At 35.0% G+C, this 23,753-nt stretch overlaps 2 protein-coding genes across 2 annotated transcripts; one reads left to right on the top strand and one right to left on the bottom strand.

The window, feature by feature from the left end:
* Positions 1-1,255: 1,255 nt before the first annotated feature.
* Positions 1,256-5,136, bottom strand: LOC132062456 (probable carbohydrate esterase At4g34215). Its single transcript, XM_059455029.1, has 3 exons — positions 4,860-5,136; positions 4,025-4,332; positions 1,256-1,611 (listed from the first exon to the last, which is right to left on the bottom strand). The coding sequence occupies exons 1-3, from the start codon at positions 5,131-5,133 to the stop codon at positions 1,432-1,434; spliced, it is 762 nt and encodes a 253-aa protein (XP_059311012.1). The 5' UTR covers positions 5,134-5,136; the 3' UTR covers positions 1,256-1,431.
* Positions 5,137-20,876: 15,740 nt separating this feature from the next.
* Positions 20,877-21,342, top strand: LOC132062455 (arabinogalactan protein 23-like). Its single transcript, XM_059455028.1, has one exon. The coding sequence runs from the start codon at positions 20,971-20,973 to the stop codon at positions 21,160-21,162; it is 192 nt and encodes a 63-aa protein (XP_059311011.1). The 5' UTR covers positions 20,877-20,970; the 3' UTR covers positions 21,163-21,342.
* The last annotated feature ends 2,411 nt before the right edge of the window (positions 21,343-23,753 follow it).

Here is a 23,753-nt window from a genome sequence, read left to right as displayed (position 1 = left end):
CGAATATAATGGTTGTCTGGACTTTTGTCAACCAACAATGGAAAAGATGGGGAAAAAAAAAAATTGGGAAGACGTGTGCATCCCGCACGTTATCATATACTTCCTCTGGTCCATATTATATGTATGGTGTTTTTACCTTTTATATTTAATTTAAATTTAAGTTTTTACATAATCAATAAGGTACTAATTAATTTTCATATTTACCTATATTTAGATAAGTGGATTTTACATAACCAAGAAAATATATTCAATAGGTACTATTTTATTAAGCGTAATTTCGTGAAAACGCCTTTTACTTTCTAAGAGTGATTGAATTTTTAAGAGATATACTCAAGCTAAAAGTATCATATAATCTGGATCGGAGGGAGTACTAGTTTACAAATGAATAATTTGAATATAGTTGTGGATTACGACATGGACATCTCCTCGATTTAGTTTGCATTCATTTAAGGGAAAAACATCAAAACTCTCCGCGTGGTTCGCAGAAATTTTAGTTTCGCTCTCTGTTTAAAGTTGGATTAGTTTTGCTCTCGTCATTAACAAACTGAATATCTACCCTTATTTTCAAACTCAGCTACGGAATCATTTTTAAGAAATAAAAAGAATATCCGCGCGCTAATGTGTGTCATAAGATGCAGTCTGAAAGTCGTGAGGAAATTAGCTCACCAAGACGTGCAGAATATAAATAACAATTTTCTGTTGTTTTTGTTTTTTTCTCCTGTACAATCTTGGTACCATTTAATAAAATCTTTACCTTATAAAAAAATAACAGTTGACTAATGAAAGAATAACGAAAGTCCATGAACTGGTCTTGTGCAGTTCAATGCTGGATCAAGTCTGGCTAAGCTAGAAAGAGGTAAGTCATGAATATATTGGTCATGAATAAACTAGCTTAATCTTTTGTTGGGCAATATCACTTGACAAACGGACCATTGTCCGATCAATTCAAGTACGGACAGGTTAAGTTAATCAAAACTTTACGGATAAACATTGGCTCTCCTAAGGTGTCAAATAGGTGATGACATTAAATTTTAGCTCGTTAAAAGTTAGTTGAGTGCATGAATAAACCATGACTTAAATATCTGAAAGTTGAATCAAGATAATTTGAGCAGAGATGTGCCAATACTCAGCGGTCGAAACTCAAATATTTGCAGCGAGTTAGTCAAGGATGTAGCACATTTATGTATCAAAATTTTAAGTTTTTTTAAATTGTAGTGAAATCTATTGTTTCCCTTTTGTCTAATTGAGCAATTGATACATTAAAAAATGACTTGTATTGTTTGATGATGATATATTACAGAATATTAAACGTTTTTTCTTTGTTGAATGTTACACCGGTAACGCTTTTCTTTTTATTTAACAAGTTGATGAAATAATTGAAATATTCTTTCACTATTGAATATTAATAGATGGGGATTTGATGGAGATTGTCTAAAGGAAAGCATCAGCCATCATCTGGCCTAGGAGGACTTGGGAAGAAGCAGTAAGGTGTAAGTTGTCTTTTTCCAACTGCAAGCCTTTGGCATCAACAGTTACTACATTAGGAAGATCAGGATTTAACTGTGCTTCTCTCACTGTCTCTGTGTAATTTAATCCTGAAGCTAGAGCCACCTACACAAGTATCGGAAAAAAAGTGCAAACAAGTCAGTATATAAATATGTATAAGGAACCTTCACCTTTAATTTAATGAGTCAATTGTCTGGTCAATAAACTTCAAATAACAAATACCAATTAAATTTTTTTTTTTTTTAAAAAGTGAGGACAAAAATATTCATGTCACTGCTGTTTATAGTTTTTCTTTAGCTTGCTTGATATTGTTTCCGTTGTATGCTAAAAGCTGTTCACTACCTGGTGTATTTTGGGTCAGTCTCCTTTCTTGAAATATACATTAACTGATTGATGCATGTAGAGCTCTTGTCACTATTATTTGAGCCTCAAAATATGAGAATACAATATAAAATGCTCCATGTGCATCATTTTTCTTTCTGATTAGTATATATTAGTCTTTAAATTTCAAATTAAATGACAAACTTAATTACATATATAAATGGCCAAACCCATACATCACCTCTTGTGGCCGACTTCATTCTTTCACTCGAACACCCCAAGTGACGCTTTGTTCCATTTAGACAACGAGTGGACAACCGATGTTTCGTTGAAGCTCTTTTAATTGATAGCGCAATTTGGCCGAGTTTCACGTTGAATAGGCGCGTGAAAATGCTATTTGACGTACGGGAACATATTTTTCTTAGTTTTTAACTATTTTCTTTTTGGTTCTTTTCTTTATTTAGTTATGGGGGTCCCACACACCCTCTTCCCCACACTTCTCCTTCTTCAAATTTCTGAAAAAATGGCAGCCCTCTTCCCCAAACTTCTCCTTCTCCAAATTTCTTAAAAATATGGAACTAAAAATTGGTGGACCTTATTAAATTGTTAAGAAATACCATAACCACCACCTTGCCACCACAACGCCATCAATTTCCTTCACTAGATTATGAAATTGTTCAACTATTGCGAACATAAATCCCAAAAGAACATAATTCAAAACACGAATTGCCAACACGTATTCGGTGATGTACGTATCAATCTCCACTCACACATTATATACACAAACAGAAAATTTGCTTCTTGATCAGATAAAAACACGCAAAAAAACATATACAAAACGCAAAAACCCCAATTCATGAAAACAACAACCTGACAAAATCATGACCCGTCAATTTTGGCCTTAACATTGTCGATGGTGTCACTGCTCAACCTTGTTAACTCAACCTTTGTTATGACTTTTTGAATTACTACTAATGCTTTTGTGTTCAGCCATAGTTGCTGAACTTAAATTTGAGTTCTTGAAAAGAGGAGGTTGAGATGGAGTTTAAGTTTTGAAAAACCCATATCCTTTCTTTACTTTTTTTTTTTTTTTTTTTTTTTTTGCTGATACATAATTTGTGTATTGATTTAACTTGCTGCGTTAAAAAATGATAGGAGTAGAAGGTTGGATTTAGTGGTGGTGTTGCGGTGGCAATGTGGTGGTGGATGGGGGATGGAGGAAGTGTTGAGAAGGAGAGATAAACAAGAAAAAGTGAAAAAAAAAATTGCAATGGTGGGGATCGGGGATCTCAAGAGGCGCGGGGAAGAGCGGGGGGGGGGGGGGGGGGGGTGGGGGGAGGATCGCGAAGAAGAAGAAGACGCGGAACGAGAGGGTGGGGGGAAGAATACGCTGTGAAGAAGGCAACAAGAGGCGGGGGGCGGGGGCCGGATAGAAATTCTCGAAGAAAATAAATAAAAAGTTTTTTTTTTTTGTAAAAAAATAAAACTTCCACGTGTCCCATACGAATTCGTTTATTTTTCCACGTAAGAGGCGCTTGGCAACGACTTCGCTTAATTCCGAAATTGTGCAAAAAGAGCTAAATGAAACAACGGTCATGTCACCGGTTGTAAATGGAACAAAGGTCACTTGAGGTGTTCGGTGAAAAGTCATCGACCACAAGAGGCTGGCGATGGGTTTGGCCTATATAAATTGAAAGTTGATTAGGCAAGCCATGCCCACATTGGTGCCACATAAGATCATCACTTCATCAATGTGCACATGGCATGCCTGATTTCTTAGTTTTCACATTTTTTGTTACTGTAGGTTCTCAGTTTAAACTTTAAACAATCAATACTACCGTCAGTTCATGTTTTTTTTCTAAGCTTTATTTATGTTTATAATTACAAAACTTTGGGAAATTTAATCAACTTCTGAATTACTGTGGGAGAGATTTTTTCTTTAGTTTCTCACCCATGTGCAGGGTCGCCAAAATAAGACCAAATTCGCTTTGAGAAGTCCAACTTTAGGGGTAAAGTTTTCCTACCAAAGGTAATTTCATTCTTCAGACTCGAACTTGAGCCATCTGGTTAACGCTAGAGGGATACTACCACCCCCCACGACCTTTAGTGATGGAGAGATTTCTTTGAAATATAACATGCGTGTAACTAAAATTTCCACGCAACTAATTAGGAACTGTTGGGAGTTACCAAAAGTTACCTGGATAATCAGAAGCTCTGGTAACCCTAGATCACTTCTCAAATCAGTGAAAAAATTTTGCATCCTTCCTTTATAAGCATTTGCATCACTAGGTCTCACTGTATCACTCTCCCCCTGATACCACAACATAGCTCTAATTACCCCACATTCTTGCACAGCAGCAGCCGTGGCTCTCGTCACCAGCTGATTGTAAAGGAAAGTCCCCTTTTGCCATTCACTTATTTTGTTCCCTGCCATCGCACAAGGTACCAACCCTACTATCCCAAGACACGATGTCTTATTTAATAAATAGTTTGCGAAGGGCATGCCTGCATAGGATTTATAGTAATAAGTGGATTCAGAATGAGTATAATCTATTTATATATGTCCACGAGCGTAATCTTTTTTTCGCATCTGTACTTATTGGAGGTGAGGTAAAATCAACCTATTTTTTGGTAATATTTTCAACCTGCTCAAGTTTAAACAGGTTAAGTTATGACCTATTTCTTAAGTTGACCCAACAGGTTTAACCTAAAATGACCTATCAAATTTTTGAGTCAAAACGAGTTAAGAAAAATATGCTAGCATTCAAAATCTTTTTTTTTTTCCAGAAAGAAAATAAAAGATGAGGGGAGGTTGGGTCAAGTTGAGTAGGTTGAATTATGACCTATTATTTGACTCATTTTGATCCAACTTTTTGATCCAATCACATTTTGCATGAGTTGGGTCATGACACGTTTATTATTTTGACCCATTTCAACCCACCTATTTGACACTTCTACTACTTAAAAGTTCTAGTCAAGAACAATAAGTTAGTTGAACCCCTTAAACTCGTTTTAAATCCGCCTCTACTTACCTGGACCAATCCCACAAGTAACATTCACGTCGATATCCGCATGTAAAGGTTCAGTTGCCTCCACCCATTGAAGATTGGCATCAAGTTTGAGGATGGCCGGATTAGGACTACACTCCAGCGGAACAATACCATCCCATATGTTCATCACAACACCTCCTAGGCCGGACATGTTGCTCTGTCCGGCTAGCAAGAAGATGTTCTTCACCTGTAAGTTCGCTGTAGTTGTAAAATAAGATAAAGCCATAATCATAAGCAATACCATAGACTTTGCCATTTGTTACAGAATGTCTTTCCTCTATGAATTCAGTTCAACTTTTTCAGACATATATATATATATATATTAGCTTTCGTGTGTTTGGAATGTATGCGTTTGAAGTTCACACCAAGGACTCTCTCTTAATTTATTATTACTCCCTCCGTCCCAAAAAAATTGTCCTCTTTTGACTTGGCACAAAATTTAAGAAATAAAGGAAGACTTTTGAAATGTGTGCTCCAAAACAAGCTGATATTTGTGTGGCTGTAAATCATCCGTAAAAGTTAAATTGTTTAAAATATAGAAAAGACAATCTTTTTAGGGATAGAATTAAAATAGAAAGGAGATAATTTTATTGCCAGGCAGTAATAGATTTTATTTTTTTACATGTGGTTACATAAATAAATTGTTATGGAAGCATTTCGTCGGCTCGCATCTTCCTTAACGGGCACTTAATTGAAATTTATTAGCTCTGAAGCTTTAGGCTATATTATGTAGTAAATTATGTTAAATACATTTCTACGCGCGTGGATTCAATAAAGATGAATATTCTATTGCTGGTCTGCTTCTCTCAACTATATATATGAAAAAAACTGATGCATAATGCCAATCCTGTGATATTTAGTTATTAAATAGTTAGTTGAGTAATAATTTAGCAGCAATTATTTGGGTAAAAATATATTTTAAGCCATGTTGTATCTAAATATATTATGTGCCAACGAATGCTGCAATTTCGTCAACTTCATCTAACTTCGTGATGTTCGGTTAAAAATGTATATATTTAACCATTGTTAATCTTACATTTTAGTACTTTTAAGTGTCTTTTGAGTATTAATTATAATGAATTTGTGCTTGATATTATATTTTAATGTGTAAGAATAAAGCATTGAGAAGATGAAGAGATTTAGAGTAAAATTGAATAAAAAGCGGAAGAAAAAAAAAAGGAAAAAATGGGGAGACATGTGCATAAAATTACATAATGTAATAGGCAATGATTGGTCCAATTTGTATAAGAGAAAGCACTGATGTATTTACCTGGCAACGAGCTGGCAGCATACCTTTGACTTGCGCTCAGGTTGCACTGCCAGGGTGGCCGCGGCCAATATGCTTTCCAGAATATTGTTTGGCCACTTGCGTCACTCTTGCGACGCGGGGCTGACGCGAGCACGATATTTTTTTTTTCAATCCAATTTGGAATTGGTTTTTAAAAGTTGAGATTTTTGTACCGTATAAATACACGGTGTTTATAGAATTTTTGATCTAAAGAGTGTTTGGAGCCTAAGTCGTGAAGGTCGAGCTTTTTTTTTTTTTACGTAATACTGGTTTTTACGTATTTATTCGAATGATTTGTCATTTTTCCTCTATGTTTGTGTGGAGCTATACTCCTTAGTTCTAGGGTTTTGACGCTTTCAGGAAAGTTGACATTTGATGTTCGTGATTAAGGGTGTACATGGACAGGGTTGGTTCGAGTTTTTCAAAAACCAAACCAAACCAATTGTGTCAGGTTTTAAAATCTACAAACCAAACCAACATAAGTCGGTTTTTCGAGTTTTTTCTGGAAAAGTCTTTATACAACATACAACTTTTACTTCAAATATTTATTTAGTCTCAGTAAGATACAACTATATAATTAAAGTATTTCTTAAGAAAATAAGACAAAATGTGAGATGAGTGATGACATATTAATAAAATATTCAACAAAAAAAAAAATTGCATAGAATCAATATTGCTAATTAAACCATAACGAAAATGATCATAATCTAAAAATCCTAAGTCATGCCAAAATAAGTACGCCGAATAAGTACTCCTATTAATTGCATGACAAAAATAAAATAAAGTTACGTATTTTCACTGTTTAAACCAATGCAAAACTAAATAATAAATATCTAACATTTTATCAGTCCTATTGATAGAATTGAATTTCTTTTGTTAGCATTAGTATTGATATGGTTTTGGTTTGAACTTTATTTGAGTTGCTAACAGTATATTGGCTATAAAACTTATTGGACCATTCGAAATTCTAAGTCCAAGCTTGAAATAATATGTTAAAAGACAAAAACTATAAAAAGAATTTAAGAAATATTAATAAATCGCATTACAAATGAAATAGTTTATGTATAAAATAGTTTTAAAAATTGTATACATGTATTGTCGGGTTGGTTTCGTTCAATTTGACTTTTTTTTAGTTAAAAACAAGTCAAACAAATTATGGTCGATTTTTTTTTCTATACCAAACCAAGTCAAACCAAATTGTTAGTCGGGCTTTTTTCTGGGTTTGACTAGGGTTATCAGTTTGGTGAGGTTTATCGATTTTCTTTGTATTCCCCTATTCGTGATTATCTATTGATTTTTCATCTTTGAGTTATTTATTTATTTATTCTTGATCTTAATTGTTTGATTATTTGATGTAATAGTTGAACACTATCTGTGGTTCGTTAATTGGACTTGGGAAAGAAAATTGCGTGCTTAATAAGAATAAGGAGACCTTGGATCACAGTGATCATTTTGTTATCGAGGATAGGAATACACCCCTTAGCCTCGCTTAGTTGATACGGAGAGTTAAATGTGTTCTTGTGAGCAATTCGGGAGATACTCATAAAGTTAATATCAACCCGTCAACTAGAAACTCAGGAAATCAACAGGTAGAACGATTAGAAGACTCAACTGGATTGTCAGTAGTCATAGCCCTAGATCTTTCTCTTCTCCGATAAAAATTCGCTCTTTCTTGGTTAAAGTTATTGAGACCAAATGTGACTAGACCAGTTTGTCCGATCGCGTCGGTGTGTCGGTAAAACCCTAAGTCGGTAGGAACCCTATCCTAGTATAATTGTAATGGTTATTTATAGTGAAATTGTACTTATGGTAAAATAGGATTTTAGTTCTTTTAGAATAGGGTTACCTTATTATACTAGGGCAAGGAGGACCTCACTTGTATATAAGGAGGTAATTATGATGAAGGAAAGGCAGAAAGAATTCTCCCATTATTCTTATCTCTCTAAATTCTCGTCCCTATCTCGATTTTAACATGGTATCAGAGCCACATTAGAAAGAACACAAAAACCCGGAAACAATGGCAGGTGACGGAGAAACCGACGATTAAAAGCAAAGGAATTGCCGATGAAGAAAAAAAAAACCAAAGAAAAACAATCTCTCCTTATGACATTACGTCGAATGATAACCTTGGAATTATGGTGACACGAGTCCAATTGAAAGGTGAAAATTACGAAGGATGGGCTAGATCCATAAGGACAACCCTAAGAGCAAGGAAGAGATTTGGCTTCGTGGACGATTTACAAGCAGTTCGAATGAAAAGTCGCCGGACTTGGAAGATCGTGGACTATAAATTCACTTGTTGGTGTCGTGGATTCGCAACACCATAGAACCAACGCTTCGCTCAATGATTTCACATAAAGAGGAAGCGAAGAATTATGGACGAACATCCGAGAGCGCTCGTCGTTATCAACCGCCCTCGATGCAACAACTAAAGGCGAACTACGCGATTGCAAGGTAGGAAGGACCATAGTGGATTACTATGGAAAACTCACTAAGCTGTGGGAGAAATTGAAAAATTACGAACAAATTCTGACTTGCAAGTGCGGAAAGTGCACGTGCAATCTAGGGACGGCCCTAGAAACCAAAAGAGAAGAAGAAAAAGTGCATCTTTTCCTCATGGGATTGGATGAAGCAATGTATGGAACGGTGAGGTCGAACATACTGGCCCAAGAACCGTTGCCATCATTAAAAAAGATCTATTCGAAGCTGGTGCAAGTAGAGAGTGTGAGAGGAATCGTACGGAAAATGGAAGACTGGAGTGAAACCATGGCTTTTGCTGTATAAGGGCTAAACCCTCACCGTAACCAAGGTGAAGGGAAGAACTATGGTGCATTCTGCACATATTTTAAGAGATCCGGACACGTTGTGGACGGATGTTTTTTACTCATTGGCTATCCAGATTGGTGGCCGGAAAAGCAAAAATGAAATGAAAAAATCGGAGAAAGAGGATGAGGACAACAACAGCAGAGAGGTGGACCGGGATCCGATCGTGGAAGAGGCAACTACCGGGCTGACGCCGTAGTGGCCAAAGAAGAAACTCAGGCAGAGATAGGACCGGTGAACACAGGTGGAATAAGACCTCACAAATTGAGCGAAGAGATCTGGAAGACCGTGATTCACGTGTTGAATTCTCAAGAAATAAACCCGAATGGCAAGATGGATGGTAAGACCGAAAAATAATTCCTGGATTATTGACTCCAGAGCTACCAACCATGTAACAGGTAATCTAGAGGAACTAAGCAATAAGTCGGGACATTCCCGAGTTGTCGTCGGGGCTTCGGATGAGCTCGATGGTCACGAGAGAAGGAACAACCAAGCTAAATAATAGGATTTGGTCAAGGATGTCTTTTACCTTTCGTATGTAACATGCGCTTTAATTTTCGTGTCACAACTTGTTGATCATTTAGATTGCGATATAACATTTAACAAAGTTATGTGTGCTATACATGACCCCACCACGAGGAAGCTTTTCGAAACTGGTGAGAGTCGAGGTGGACTTTACTATTTCCGGAATGTGCCGCGGATACAAGCTATGAAGGCGGAGGCAATCGATTAGTTTGATCTTTGGCACAAACGGTTAGGTCATCCTTTAGCACAAGTAACGAAGTCCATTACGACGTTAAGCTTAAAAGATAGTAGTACTAGATTAGATAAAGAATGTGATGTATGCCAAAGGGCAAAGCAACCAAGAAGTGTTTTTCCTTTATGTGATAATATAGCTTCTGAGATTTTTGATATGATTCATTGTGATTTATGGGGACCGTATAGAACCCCTTCTTCTTGTGGTGCTTCGTATTTTTTTACTATTGTGGATGATCTTTTGCGAGCCGTGTGGATTTTCCTTTTAGTCGATAGGAAAGAAGTGTTCCAAACTTTAAAAAAATTCTTCGCCCTGGCTGATAGGCAGTTTGGTAAGAGGGTAAGATCATTAGAAGTGATAACGGAACTGAGTTCACATGTATGAAGACTTACTTCTTCGAACATGGAATTCTTTTCCAAACATCTTGCACAGGGACACCACGGCAGAATGGAAGAGTTGAAAGAAAATACCGTCACATTCTTAATGTGGCATGGGCATTGAGATTTCGTGATCATCTTCCGATCAAATTCTGAGGAGAATACGTCTTGACTGTGAGGTACTTGATCAATAGAACACTATCTCCGATTTTGAATGGGAAAAACCCCTATGAAATATTATACAGGGAGGATCCCCATTATGATCACCTAAGGGTGTTAGGTCACTATGCTATGCACATGCAAAGGGAAGAACGTGAGACAAGTTTGAAAGTCGGAGTTGTAGGTGTGTCTTCTTGGGATACCTCTATGGACAGAAGGGTTGGAGATTGTATGACTTAGAGAATGATGAATATTTAGTCTCAATAGATGTGGACTTCTGCGAGACTAAGTTTCCCTTTGCTGTAGGATCTGATAACTTAATCGACAACATAGAAGTGATCCTACACGAAACGGAGGAATAAAGAAACCAACACAACTTTAAAGAAAACCAAATTGATAATGTAGGTACGAACGAAACTCGAATGGACGAAGTACAGATCTGTAAGGATTAGACCAGATAGATATCGGTCCAAATAGAGAAAATGTGGATGAAGTACAGACAGAAGGTATCCAGGCCAACGATATGCCACCAGAGGAACAATTGGGTCGGGTTACACGTTAGAAGCATGAATCGATTCAGTGGTGTGACTACGTCACTAAAACATTCTGAAAAGACAGTCCATCAACACGTCCGCCCGATCCTCAATAATCCTTAGGTGTGCCCTATTCTTTAGCTCACTATATATCTTGTGATAATTTTTCCTTGCAACACCAAAGCTTCCTGGCAACCATCACCATAGAACCGAGCCAAAAACCTTCTCGGAGACAATGAAAAAAGAACATTGGAGAAAGGCCATGCAGAGAGAGGTCCAAGTATTAGAGGATAATGGAATGTGGACATTAGAACATTGCCACCGGATAAGAAAGCGATAGTATATAGATGGGTATACAAGATCAAGTACAACTCTGACGGCACAATCGAGCGATATAAAACTCGGTTGGTCAATTTCAAAACTAAACAGGAGGAAGGAATTGATCATAATGAAACATTTTCTCCGATTGCTAAGGTAGTAACCGTTCGAACCTTCCTCGCAGTTGTGGTTGTGCGAAATTGGGAGTTGCATCAGATGGATATTCATAATGCCTTCTTGCAAGGCGACCTTACGGAGGAAATTTATATGAAATTGCCACCGGGATTTTATGTTCCTGGTCCGGGCCAAGTATGTCGACTCTGGAAATCTTTGTATGGTTTGAAACAAGCCCCACGGTACTGGTTTGCGAAATTATCAAGTGCTTTGATGAAATATGGGTTCAAACAGTCGTACTCCGACTACTCTCTCTTCACGATGCACCGAGGAGGTATGCAACTTAACGTCTTAGTCTATGTAGATGACTTGATTATCTCCGGCAATGATCATAGTGCTATTGAAGAATTCAAATACTACATAAGTGTATGTTTTCACATGAAGGATTTGGGCCCTCTGAAGTACTTTCTGGGAGTTGAAGTTGCACGTAGACCAACTGAGCTATTTCTCTGTCAACGAAAATATGTCTTGGATATAATCTCTGAGTCCGGTTTACTGGAAGCTAAACCAATCAACTCTTCTATAGAACATAATTACGATATGGCGCTGGCCAAAGGAGCCTAATTGGGAGATTCAAAACCATACCGACGTCTGGTTCGTAGACTAATATACCTTGTTTTACAAGACCCGAATTGTCGTATTGCGTACATGTTCTTTCCCAATTCATGCAAGAACCAAGGAAGCACACCGGAACGTGGCTTCCGTGTAGTGCGCTACTGAAGAAGAATCTAGGACAAGGCATTGTGATTAGAAGAGATCGGATCTCCAATTGTACGGATGGTGTGATTCTTGGACCGGACCGGATGTCCGTCGACTCGAAAATCACGTACCGATTGGTTTATCTCCTCGAATTCACCCGTATCATGAAAAACCAAGAAGCAGCACATTGTCTCTCGCTCATCAACAGAGGTGAAATATCGATTAATGGCAATGACGGTCAATGAGTTGAAATGGCTAAAAGGAATTTTGCATAGTTTAGGCGTTGAAAATAAATCTCTGGTGAATATGTACTGTGATAGTCAAGCAACATTGTCTATTGAGCGAAATTCGCTGCTTCATGAACGGACTAAGCACATTGAAGTCAATCGTCGACTATAGTCCATGTACGGGAAGCACTCCCGGAATCATACTTCCTGCTACGTGTCTACCATTGAGCAATTGGCCGATGTGTTTATAATGGCTTTGGGAAAATCACAAAGATCAGTATTTACTCGGCAAGTTTGGCATTCGAGACCCTCATGCTCCAACTTGAGGGGGGTATTGAGACAGAATGTGACCGGACAAGTCGGTAAAATCCTAAGTCGGTAGGAACCTTATCCTAGTATAATTGTAATGGTTATTTATGGTGAATTTGTAATTATGGTAAAATAAGATTTTAGTTCTTTTATAATAGGGTTACCTTATTAGACTAAGGCAAAGAGGACCTTACTTGTATATAAGGAGGTCATTATGATGAATGAAAGGCAAAAAGAATTCTCCCATTATTCTTGTCTCTCTAAATTCTCGTCCCTGTCTCGATTTTAACAGAAGTTCATTATTTGTATTCTTTTTATTATAGTTAATTAGACTCAAATTTTCGGGTTTACTTCTTGTATAGATAATTAGGATTGTTTGTTTAGTAAATGATTAATCACAAGTCTGTGTGCGTTCAACACTCAATTTTCAATAATTTATTACTTGTATGATCGTGTATACTTGCGTGTGTGATTGAGACCAACGTTTCACGAAAATCCAACTTCGTAAAGCTTTTATTTAAGCCCATTGAATTGATTGATGATGTTACAAGTTTGGAATTACACAGTTACAAGTTACAACATGTCAAAATATTTGTCATATATTATTATTGATATTATCCATGCGGTGCACTGGAGAAGGCCTAATCGAAGAGGATGTTATTTCATACTTCTTCCATTCTAGAAATAAATGAATTTTTGGGGTGGAACACCCTTTAAGAAAGTTAATTAAAAAATATTAATTAAAGAATATGTTATCGATATTATTCTTTTGCTTCTTTTCATTTTTTTTTTTAATAGTAGAGATAGTCATTAAAAATATAAACAATTTTGAAATTAATTAATATAGTTTTTTATTTTAAAAAATTCATTTATTTTAGACCATAAGAAAATGCTAAAAATGCATTTATATTAGAATGGGGAGTATAATATAAGCGTCCGACTATCTGTATAAGGCAAAATTCGTATACACCAAGTGGACATATCAAAAGGTGACACGTGGCGATGGCGACAGATCAGATCTGAGTCAGCAAACGAGGGGTTCTGGGAAAGCATATGAAGCTCTGGATAAGTAATTTGGTAAATCCCTCTTCCGGAATCAGAAACTACAAGAGGCCCGAAGAAGCATGCCAACTCACCATCAAACGTCATTAAAGATTGATTAGACCTCAAGTTTCCTCCACCTTTATTAGCTTTTATTAAGCTTTATTACCCTTTATTGCCTTTTATTGCAACATTAATATTGGTAATTAAGGGGGCACGATTCATGGAGTCTGTACCCCATAGCTCTAGTATAAATAGAGTTACTCATTCTATTGTGAGGCATCTGAAACATTATACAACAATACAAAGTATTCATATTATTCTTCGTATTCACTCTTTCTTGCTTAATTCGTTGAGGTTATAATGATTCACCGCCCGGAGACTCTAGCTCAAAGCTTCTCCAAGGCCCATGCTACATAACTAGTTATACTTTACTTTAACTATTACTTGCTTTCATTCTAATAATCTTACTTGCTATTGCTTGTTATCTCATTATTTTTTATTACATTGATCCACGTGTCCTTGACCATATCTATAAATTCAATTGTAATGATTTTTCATGTAAACAGTTTGGCGCCCACTGTGGGCCAGGACAATTGCGGTATCATTGTGACCTACTTTCTTATACTATTTCTCTTTAGATCTTGTTGTTAGATTCAATTGCTGCAGTTATGACAAACACTACTGATGACCAAACTCATCTCACTACCGGGAACAACGATGGAGCAGCTGTCCCAAAAAATGGTCTAAATAAACGGGTTACAGGGGAAACAACACCTACTGACGAAACTCCCGAAGAAGTAATGCAGATCGTGAGGGAGCAGCAACGGTCAATGATGGACGGGATGAAATTCATGAGGCAAACTATCTCAGCACTTTCTAGCAATCCAAATGCCGAAGTTAGAAGTTCTGGGGGGACTCCTCTGACACCAGCTGTCGAAAAAAATACACCTAGTGGAGACCGAATTGAGGATAGAACCGTTGGGAGTGAAGACGCATCCGGGAGCGAGTTCTTCCCAGATGATCCCTTCTGGGCACAAGTCTTGCAATTTATAAAAGACATCACTGATAAGATGAACAAAAGCGCTAACGAGGCGGAAAAGAACGCGAAGGAGCTTCAAGCCCGTATGGATCAAATCCCGAGGGCTCCACCAGTCCTTGAGGTTCCGGATGCAAAAAACTGCGCTTAGTTAGTTTACAAACTAGAAGCTGCCCCAGAGTTGATCCCGAAGAGATTTAAGATGCCGGACATCCCCAAGTACGACGGGGCGACAGATCCACATGAGCATATAACGGCCTACACCATGGTTGTCAAGGGAAATGACTTGAAACCAAATGAGATCGAATTGGTCTTGATCAAGAAATTCGGCGAGACATTAGCTAATGGGGCTTTAACTTGGTATTCTCTTTTGCCCGAACACTCTATTGATTCATTTGCTATGCTCGCAGATATGTTTATTAAAGCACATGCTGGAGCCCAAAAGGTGCGAACGCGAAAGGCAGACATCTTTTGAATAACGGAAAGGGGACCAAGACCGAGTTGCTCCGTGACTTTGGCCCTCGGTTCCAGAGGGAAAGGATGTTGCTGCCCGTTATTCCGGATGAATGGGCAGTTGAGGCTTTCACTATGGGTCTCAACCCGCTGAGTTCGGATGCTTCACAAAAACTCAAGGAAAATTTGGTAGAGTTCCAGGCAACAACTTGGGAAGATGTTCACAATCGGTATACGGCGAAGATTCCCGTAGAAGATGATCAGATAAATATATCAACAACTTCTACGGCTCGGAATCAAGGTTAACTAAACTTTCATCGAAGGCATTCCAGACACAGGTTTGAACCATACCTATTAGGATCACGGACTGACAGGAGGCAAGAGTGTTTCGGAGCGAGTTGCTAGAAAATGACTTAGATGAAGAACAGTAATGTCTACGGACACTGGGGACTGTCCTAATAAGTACGAGAAGCATCTGAAGATGGCTCCAAGACAGTAAAAAAAAAAAAGTCATTGTGCCCAAAGGCATCATGTCCGTTAAAGATACCGGAGATAGCCCGAACTGGTTCCGAAATAAAGACTGGGACTGCCAGATTAGCCTCGAAAAAATAGAAGGAACCAAAATCAGGAACCGGCTAGACCCAATAGATGTCAGCCCGACCACAATTATCTTGGAATGCATTTTTGTTCATTTTCTATAAACTGTCGTATATGTAAAGTTGTAAACACTTGTGTACATTCAAGGAATGGAATGAAGCAAAACTTGCACATTCTAAACATTCTCGGATGCGTCTGAATGGAATGAAATCATTCTTAAATTTGCTCACGCTTAAAAGCAAATAAAGATTATGGATCAGAATAATTGTGCCCAAATAAACAGGAGACGTCCTCTTCATAAGCACTGAAACATAAAGGCCCTCTCTTATAAAGCCGTCCAGTTAACTGGTGAAAAAGTCAGATGCTTTATTTCCGATGGTAAAGTCAACCGGACATGTTATACTAACCGGACATATTATACTAACCGGACATGTTATACTTCCTGGCTTTACCAGAACCAGAAGATTTAAATTTCTGGTCATTAACACCCCCGGCCTCCAAGGCTGTGAGGTTATAAAGGTTTCGGGTATAACTAAAAACCATAGAGTGAGGAACTCTAAAATTAAAAGTTTCGGGTAAAACTAAAAACCCGAGATCAAGCTTTTTGTGGTGGTGATACTTTTTCAGCTCCAACTGGCTGTTGATGGTAGAAGAACCAGTGGCGGAGTTATCATATGAATCCCCAAATACTGTACTCTTTTTCCCTTCGCCCGATTTTTGTCCCAATTGAGTTTTTCCGGCAAGTTTTTTAATGAGGCAGTCGCAAGGGTGACTACATGACTTCCCGACAAGAAGGGGAAAATCTTCCACTTCCCGGTCACATCTCAGTGAGTCACCAAAACGTGGGGGGACTATTTATATATGGGAAAAATTCGTAGAAACCAAGTGGACGTATTAAAAGGTGACACGGCGATGGCGACAGGTCAGATCCGAGTAAGCAAATGAGGGATTCCGAGAAAGCATACGAAGCTCCGGATAAGTAATTTGGTAACCCGCTTCCGGAGGCAGAAACTACAAGAGGCCCGGAGAAGCATGCCAACTCACCGGTCAAACGTCATTTAAGATGTGACCGTTACAGAAGACCTCAAGTTTCCTCCAGCCTTTATTAGGCTCTATTACGCTTTATTACCTTTTATTGCAACATTAATATTGGTAATTAAGGGGTCATGATTCATGGAATCTGTACCCCATAGCTCTACTATAAATAGAGGTACTCATTCTATTGTAAGGCTTCTGAAACATTATACAATAATACAAAGTATTCATATTATTCTTAGCATTCATCTTTCTTCTTTCTTGCTTAATTTGTTGAGGTTATAGTGATTCACCGCCCGGAGACTCTAGCTCAAAGCTTCTCCAAGGCCGAGGCTACATAACTAGCTATACTTTACTTTAACTATTACTTGCTTTCGTTCTAATAATCTTACTTGCTATTCCATGTTATCTCGTTATTTTGGTTACATTGATCCACGTGTCCTTGACCACGTCTACAAATTCAACTGTAACGATTTTCCATGTAAACACTATCCGAGTATGAATATAATGGATGTCTGGACTTTTGTCAACTAACAATAAAAAGATGGAAAAAAAATATTTGAAATAATATGTGTGCATCCTGTACGTTCTCATATACTTCCTCCGGTCCATATTACATCATGTTTTTAGCTTTTATATCTAGTTTAAAATAAATGGTTTCTTACATAATCAAGAAGGTATTAATTATTTTTTTGCATAATTATTTTTATATAGATAAGTGAATTTTACATAATCACGAAATTATATTTAATAGGTATTACTCTTTAATAAATGTCAATTTCGTGAAAACAATTTTACTTTTTAGGGGTGATTAAATTTCTTAAGGAATGTGATCAAGTGAAAAACATCATATAATATGAATCGCAGGAAATACTAGTCAGAAGTGAATAATTTTGGAGTTTTGGATTAAGACACGGACGTCTCCGCAGCTTAGTTTGCTTTCATTTAAGAGAAAAACATCAAAATTGTGCTTGTGGTTTAAAAAATATTGAATTTTGCTCTCCATTTAAAGTTTGGGTCAATTTTGCTCTAGTCGTTAACAAACTGACACATATTTACTGCTATTTTCAAACTTAGCTAACAGAATCATCTTTCAGAAATAAAAAGAATATAAAAATGCCTAAAATTGCCCCTGTGGCTTGCGAAATGATTGGTTCTGCCCTCCGTTTATTAATCTAGGTAAGGTAATATTGCCCTTGACAACTCCATTTTGAACCTCTATTTACGCTTATTAAAACCACAAAATGCCACTTAACAACTAATTGAACGCCCTCTTTTTTACCAGCCCTTCCTTCCTTCATTTCCTTTAAATCAAGTGAAAAAATTGAGGTTGAAGTACGACCTCCGTCCCAAAAAGATTATCTTACTTTCCTTATTAGTTTGTCCCAAAAAGATTAGCACATATCTATATTTAGAAACAATTTAACTTTATGAGATGATTTACAGTCATAAAAATATCTAAGACTTATTTTGGATCACACATTTCAAAAGGGGTAAAGTACGTATATATACATATTAAGGAGAAATATTTACGAAACGTGACGATAGTTTTCTGTTTACAAAACATAACATTACAAACCCTATACAAAACATGTTTTTTTTAAAAAAAAAAAAATTATTTTTTTATTTTTTAAAAAATTATTATTATTATTATTATTTAAAATTATTTTTTTATTTTTTATTTATTTTTAAAAAAATATTATTTTTTTTCGCTCAAAAATTTATGTATGAAAGTTGTATGAAATGTGTGTATCTCTGGCTTAAAAAGTTCACTCAAAATTTAGAGTATGAAAACGTTATGAAAAGTATATGAAATGTGTGTATCTCGTTCAAGGCTTAAAAAATCAGCTCAAAATTGTGTGTATGAAAACGGTATGAAATTTGTATCTGACTCAAGGCTTAAAATTTCGCTCACATTTTTGTGTATAAAGTTCATGTTAGATTTCTGTAAAATTAATACAACTACAACAACATTGTATAAAACTTTGATACAACATTCAACACTAAAAATAATCGCTCAAATTTTTGTGTATGAAATGTGTATATCTTGCTCAAGGCTTAAAAAGTTCGCTCAAATTTTGTGTGAAAAACATATGATATGTGTATATCTCGATCAAGGTTTAAACATTACACTCAGAATTTTATGTATGAGAATGGTATGAAATGTGTATATCTAGCTCAAGACTTAGAATTTCATTCACATTTTTCATTCACATTTTTTGTATATAAAGTTCATATTAGGTTTCTGAAAAATTAATACAACTACAACAACATTGTAACAACTTTCATATAACATTCAAGGCTTAAAGTTTTCGCTCACAATTTTGTGTATGAAAATTATATTAAAAATTTATCTCACGCATACACATTTCATACATTTTTCATACAGCTTTCATACACAAAAAATTTGAGGTAATTTTTTTAGCCTTTGAACAAAATTTAAAAATAAATTTTTTTAAAAATATAAAAATTATTCTTTTTTAAAAAAAATTAAAATAATTTTAAAAAAAAAATTCTGAAAAAAAAATAAAAAAATAAAAAATATATGAAAATCCGTCATGCTTCGTAAAATATCGTTATATTTTGTAAATAAGGAAAAATATCTATATATTTTGTAATAAAGAGTCTTAAGTAGGAACCCTATGTTATTTTCCCTTTCAAAAATCTTCCTTTGTTTCTTAAATTATGTATCAATTCAAACTAAGACAATCTTTTTTGGACGGAAAGAGTATAAATTACCAAATATGTGATGATAATATGTCTATACATTTTTTCACCATAATATGTCTACACTCAAATAAGAAAAAATTGAATAATTTTACTACCGAGGAAGCAATCTTAAAACTAAATATGAGAAATAAGGATAACAGTAATTAACAGACTACTCTAAAGAACTTATAAAAGAGAAACTAAAATCTTATAAGAACAAAAAATAACAACCCTCAAAATATAACACTCTTCTAAAGGGTATACATGGACCGGGTTGGTTAGGATTTTTTAAACACCAAAACAAACCAATTGCGCCGATTTTTTAAATTTATACACCAAACCAAACCAATAAAATTCGGGTTTTTCAACCTCGGGTTTTCTCAGGTTATTCGATTTTTTCGGATTTTTTTTGGGAATAGTCTTGATACAAAACATATAACTTTTACTTCAAATATTTCTTTAGTCCTAGTAAGATACAACTATATAATTAAGATGTTTCTTAAGAAAATAACACAATGTGAGAAGAGTGATGACATTGTATTAAAACATTCAACAAAAGCTAATAAAATCGGTTAAAATAAATATTGTTAATTAACAAGCCATAAAGAAAATGACCATAATCTAAAAATACTAAGTCATGCTAAAAAAAAGTACGGCTATTAAGTATTAATTATATGACAAAGAAAAAAAACTTAAGTTATGTATTTTCACTCTCTAAATCAATTATGCAAAACTAAAGAATAAATATCCAACATAATTGCCGTTCTTAGTGGTAAATTGAATTTCTTTTGTTAGCATTAGTGTTGAGTTGGTTTTGGTTTGGACTTTATTTGAGTTACTAACATCCATAGGATATAAAACTTATTGACATTCAAAATTCTAAGTTCAAACTTGAATAATATGATAATAGATAAAAAAAACTACCAAAAAATTTAAGAAATATTTATAAATTACATTACAAATAAATATTTTTATGTATACAATATTTTAAAAATTGAATACATGTAATGTCGGGTTGGTTTGGTTCGGTTTGTTTTTTTTTTGTTAAAACCAAACCAAACCAATTATGGTCGGGGTTTTTTTTCAACACCAAACCAAGTCAAACCAAATCACTAATCGGATTGTTTTTTCGATTTAACTCGATTTATCGGTTTAGTGCGGTTTGTCGGTTTACTTTGTACACCCCTTACTTCTAACGTAAGCGTAAAAAACTTAGTCAAAATATTGTCATATTTGCACTTTCTTCTGAAATGAATGAAAAAAAAAAAAGAAAAAAAAAGACAAACCAAGACCAACAAGAAAACGCTAAATTTTAGAATAATAAAGAAAATTGAGAACCCTTAAAATCTAACAGACGATCTCTAAAGTCACTCTAGCCATAAACATACAAATGTGGTTCAAATTATCCGAGTTATAAAATTCTTCAAAAATATCCCTAGACACACCTATATATATCCCCCTCTTCTCAACCACATTCAAATCACCAAAGCAACAAAATAATCAAACACAAAACATAAAAAACAAACTTTTCTTTTAAATAAAAATAAATTCAGAAATGGAGATGAAGAAGATTGCTTGTGTCACCCTAATTGCTGCTGCATCAATGAGTGCAGCTATGGCTCAAATATTGCCCCCAAGCTCCGCCCCAGCTCCTGCCCCTTCAAGTGATGCCACTGCTTCATTGCCCCATGTGGCAACTTTGGCCGGTGCTACTTTATTGTCCTTCTTTGCTTATTACATGCACTAAATATATCATATGAAAAGAAAAAGAAAAAAAGGATGAGAATTGAAGGAGATTATTACAGGTCTTAGGGCAGGCAAAAAAAAAAGAAGAAGATATTTTAGACCTATTGGTCTTTAATTCCACATCTTTGTGTAATACATATCATCACCAACAAAATAAAATCATTATTTTGTGGTTTATTATCATTATTGTTGTTGTTTTTGTTTGCTATGGAATGATTAATTGCAATTTCATCATTTTGCATTTATTTGAGATTGATCTCGAAATATCGATCAATCTCAAAATTATCAATGAGATTAAGGTACATTATCGAATCTACAAACACAAAAAACAATTTTTTGAAAACATTATGATCAGAAAAAAGGTTTTCCAAGAACTTTTTGGAATTGTTTTGAAACCCCCGTGTTGTATTCAGTGATAGAGTTTCACAATCTTTCGTTTCAGCTCTTAGGATTCCTATATCTAATGTTTGTTCTTACTTTGTGTTTCTCTTTTCATGATCAAAACTTAAGAATTCGGTTTCATTTCCTTTTCCATTCATATGACAACTTTTTCCCCCTAATAACCGTTTTGCTTTGGATTTATAGATTTATCAGCTTACTTTATTTATTCAAAAAAAAATAACCAATTACTTCAATGACCACTAAATTTTATACTTTTTGAAACTTATTAATAAATTTTAATTTCTTTCTTTCATCATGACGTCTTTTACATTAATCTTTTCAAAAGGTGGTAAGATTCTTTTTAATTAGTATGTTTTAACTTTAAGGAAAATGACTCTTTTTTAAAATTTGAAAATAATTTAAATTAATCTTTTTTGTTCTTATTAACAAGTTCTTATAGCCATTCAAATGTTATGACATATTTAACACTATAAGTTTTATTGTTACACAAATATTATCATATGTTTGAAATCATAAATTTAAAAAATATTTTTAAATTTTTTAAATACTTAATCAAACGTAAGGCCAATAGAGTTTACTCTGGCCTACATGCGTTCACGTAAGAGGCATGTGGTTGGAAGGAGTTTGCTTTAATTTTTATGAGGTAAGTGAAACAAATTATGTTGTCTGCTATAAAAACAAATCACAACTCCCGCATTTAAAATTGAATGCAATGGAAAAGTAAAGTAATAACTTAAGGGACTTTGGAAAGGTATAATAAATGGTACTTCCTTCTTTGTCTCAAATTATTTATCATATTTTTCTTTTATAAGTTTTAAAAAAAAATTAATCAAAAGGATTTTTTAAACTAGTTTAGTTTTATTTGTACCTTAAGATATAATCTCCTACTCTATACTTGAGGTGTTTGTTGTCTTCAAGAGAAATTACTACGAAGGGCAAAATAAGAAAAAATAATTAATTTTAAATTGAGCTTCCTAATTAATTCAGACAATTATTTTTAAAAGTCATGAGAAATAATATAAGTCGGGGAGAGTATGCAAGTGGAATTAAATAGAATTGCATTGGTTTTTGCGTAACTCTGAACTAGGGTCCAATTCCCACTTGGCAGTATTGACCATGATGAGATGCTGCTTGTTCCCCCAAAATTTTGATTTTGGACTAATTCAAAGGTTAAAATAGTTAGCGGAATAAGTTGGTGACCAAATTCATAATTATTCCCATGTGCACAGAAAAAACGCAAAACAAAAAAAAAAAATTGAAAAGGAAGCCGGTAGGTATATTACTTTAGCGAATGATGCATCCTCGTTTGGCCTTAGATCTTGTTCAAGTAGTTGAAATAATATTAACAGATTATATCAAATAGTAAGTGTTTATTTGTTAAATTGGCTTATTAATTCAACTTCAAATTAAACATGAAATTAGAAGTTAAAATCTGAAAAATATGTTTAGGAATTTTTAAAGTTTTTAATTTAAATTTTTCATTCACAAAACTTCAATGGTATCTTCATGATCAGACATAACTAAAGTTATTAGTTATGAGACGCTATTCACCGATTTCTATAATCTTTTTGTAAAAAGTATATGTCTTATTCTTTTATTAAATTAATTAATTAATATTTTTTTAAAATATTAACTAATTCATGTCCAAACGCTTTTCACCTGTTCCGACCCCCACCTCCACTAATAATTCCAATTGGAAAACTAACTTTTGCTTCACTGTATAGTTGCTGAGGACACCTGTTTATACTCCCAGAGTTAAAACAATTTTTCATAGTAGGAAGATGCCTTTGTTAAGAACAATAGTGACCGCCAAAACATGTCGCGGAGTGGATGGGGTTGTTTCGCTCTTAATCAGAGATTTCGAATTTGAGTTAGGGTATGAAAATATTTTTGATAGGGAGTGTTTTCCCCATAAACGAGCCTTATCCAACACGAATCCGGATAGAATCGAGCACTAACTCCAATGCAGATCTTGAACATCGAGTTTTAAAAAATAACAATAGTGATAGGAAACAGAACATAGATTCAATTGATCATTTAACAAAACGTACGTGTCAAACCTTACCCTATAATAAAACGACACCATTTTTCCTAACAAGAATTCCCATAGCCAAATGGCATGCATGCAATAAACAGAATCTGTACCTCTTAATTTGTTGTCACTCTGAAATATCACACAAGCATAAGGTT

Source organism: Lycium ferocissimum, chromosome 7 (assembly GCF_029784015.1).
Source record: "Lycium ferocissimum isolate CSIRO_LF1 chromosome 7, AGI_CSIRO_Lferr_CH_V1, whole genome shotgun sequence".
Taxonomy (NCBI): Eukaryota; Viridiplantae; Streptophyta; class Magnoliopsida; order Solanales; family Solanaceae; genus Lycium; species Lycium ferocissimum.
Note: the sequence above shows the minus strand (reverse complement) of the source record. Positions and strands in the feature narration are given on the sequence as shown.

Bases quoted from the DNA above. Each gene is read 5' to 3' on its own strand.
- LOC132062456 (XM_059455029.1), bottom strand. From the start codon at position 5,133: ATGGCAAAGTCTATGGTATTGCTTATGATTATGGCTTTATCTTATTTT. The intron at 4,333-4,859 runs GTAAGTAGAGGC...AATCCTATGCAG, and splicing joins TACTTGTGGGATTGGTCCAG to GCATGCCCTTCGCAAACTAT. The intron at 1,612-4,024 runs GTAACTTTTGGT...ATACTTGTGTAG, and splicing joins CAGAGCTTCTGATTATCCAG to GTGGCTCTAGCTTCAGGATT.
- LOC132062455 (XM_059455028.1), top strand. From the start codon at position 20,971: ATGGAGATGAAGAAGATTGCTTGTGTCACCCTAATTGCTGCTGCATCA.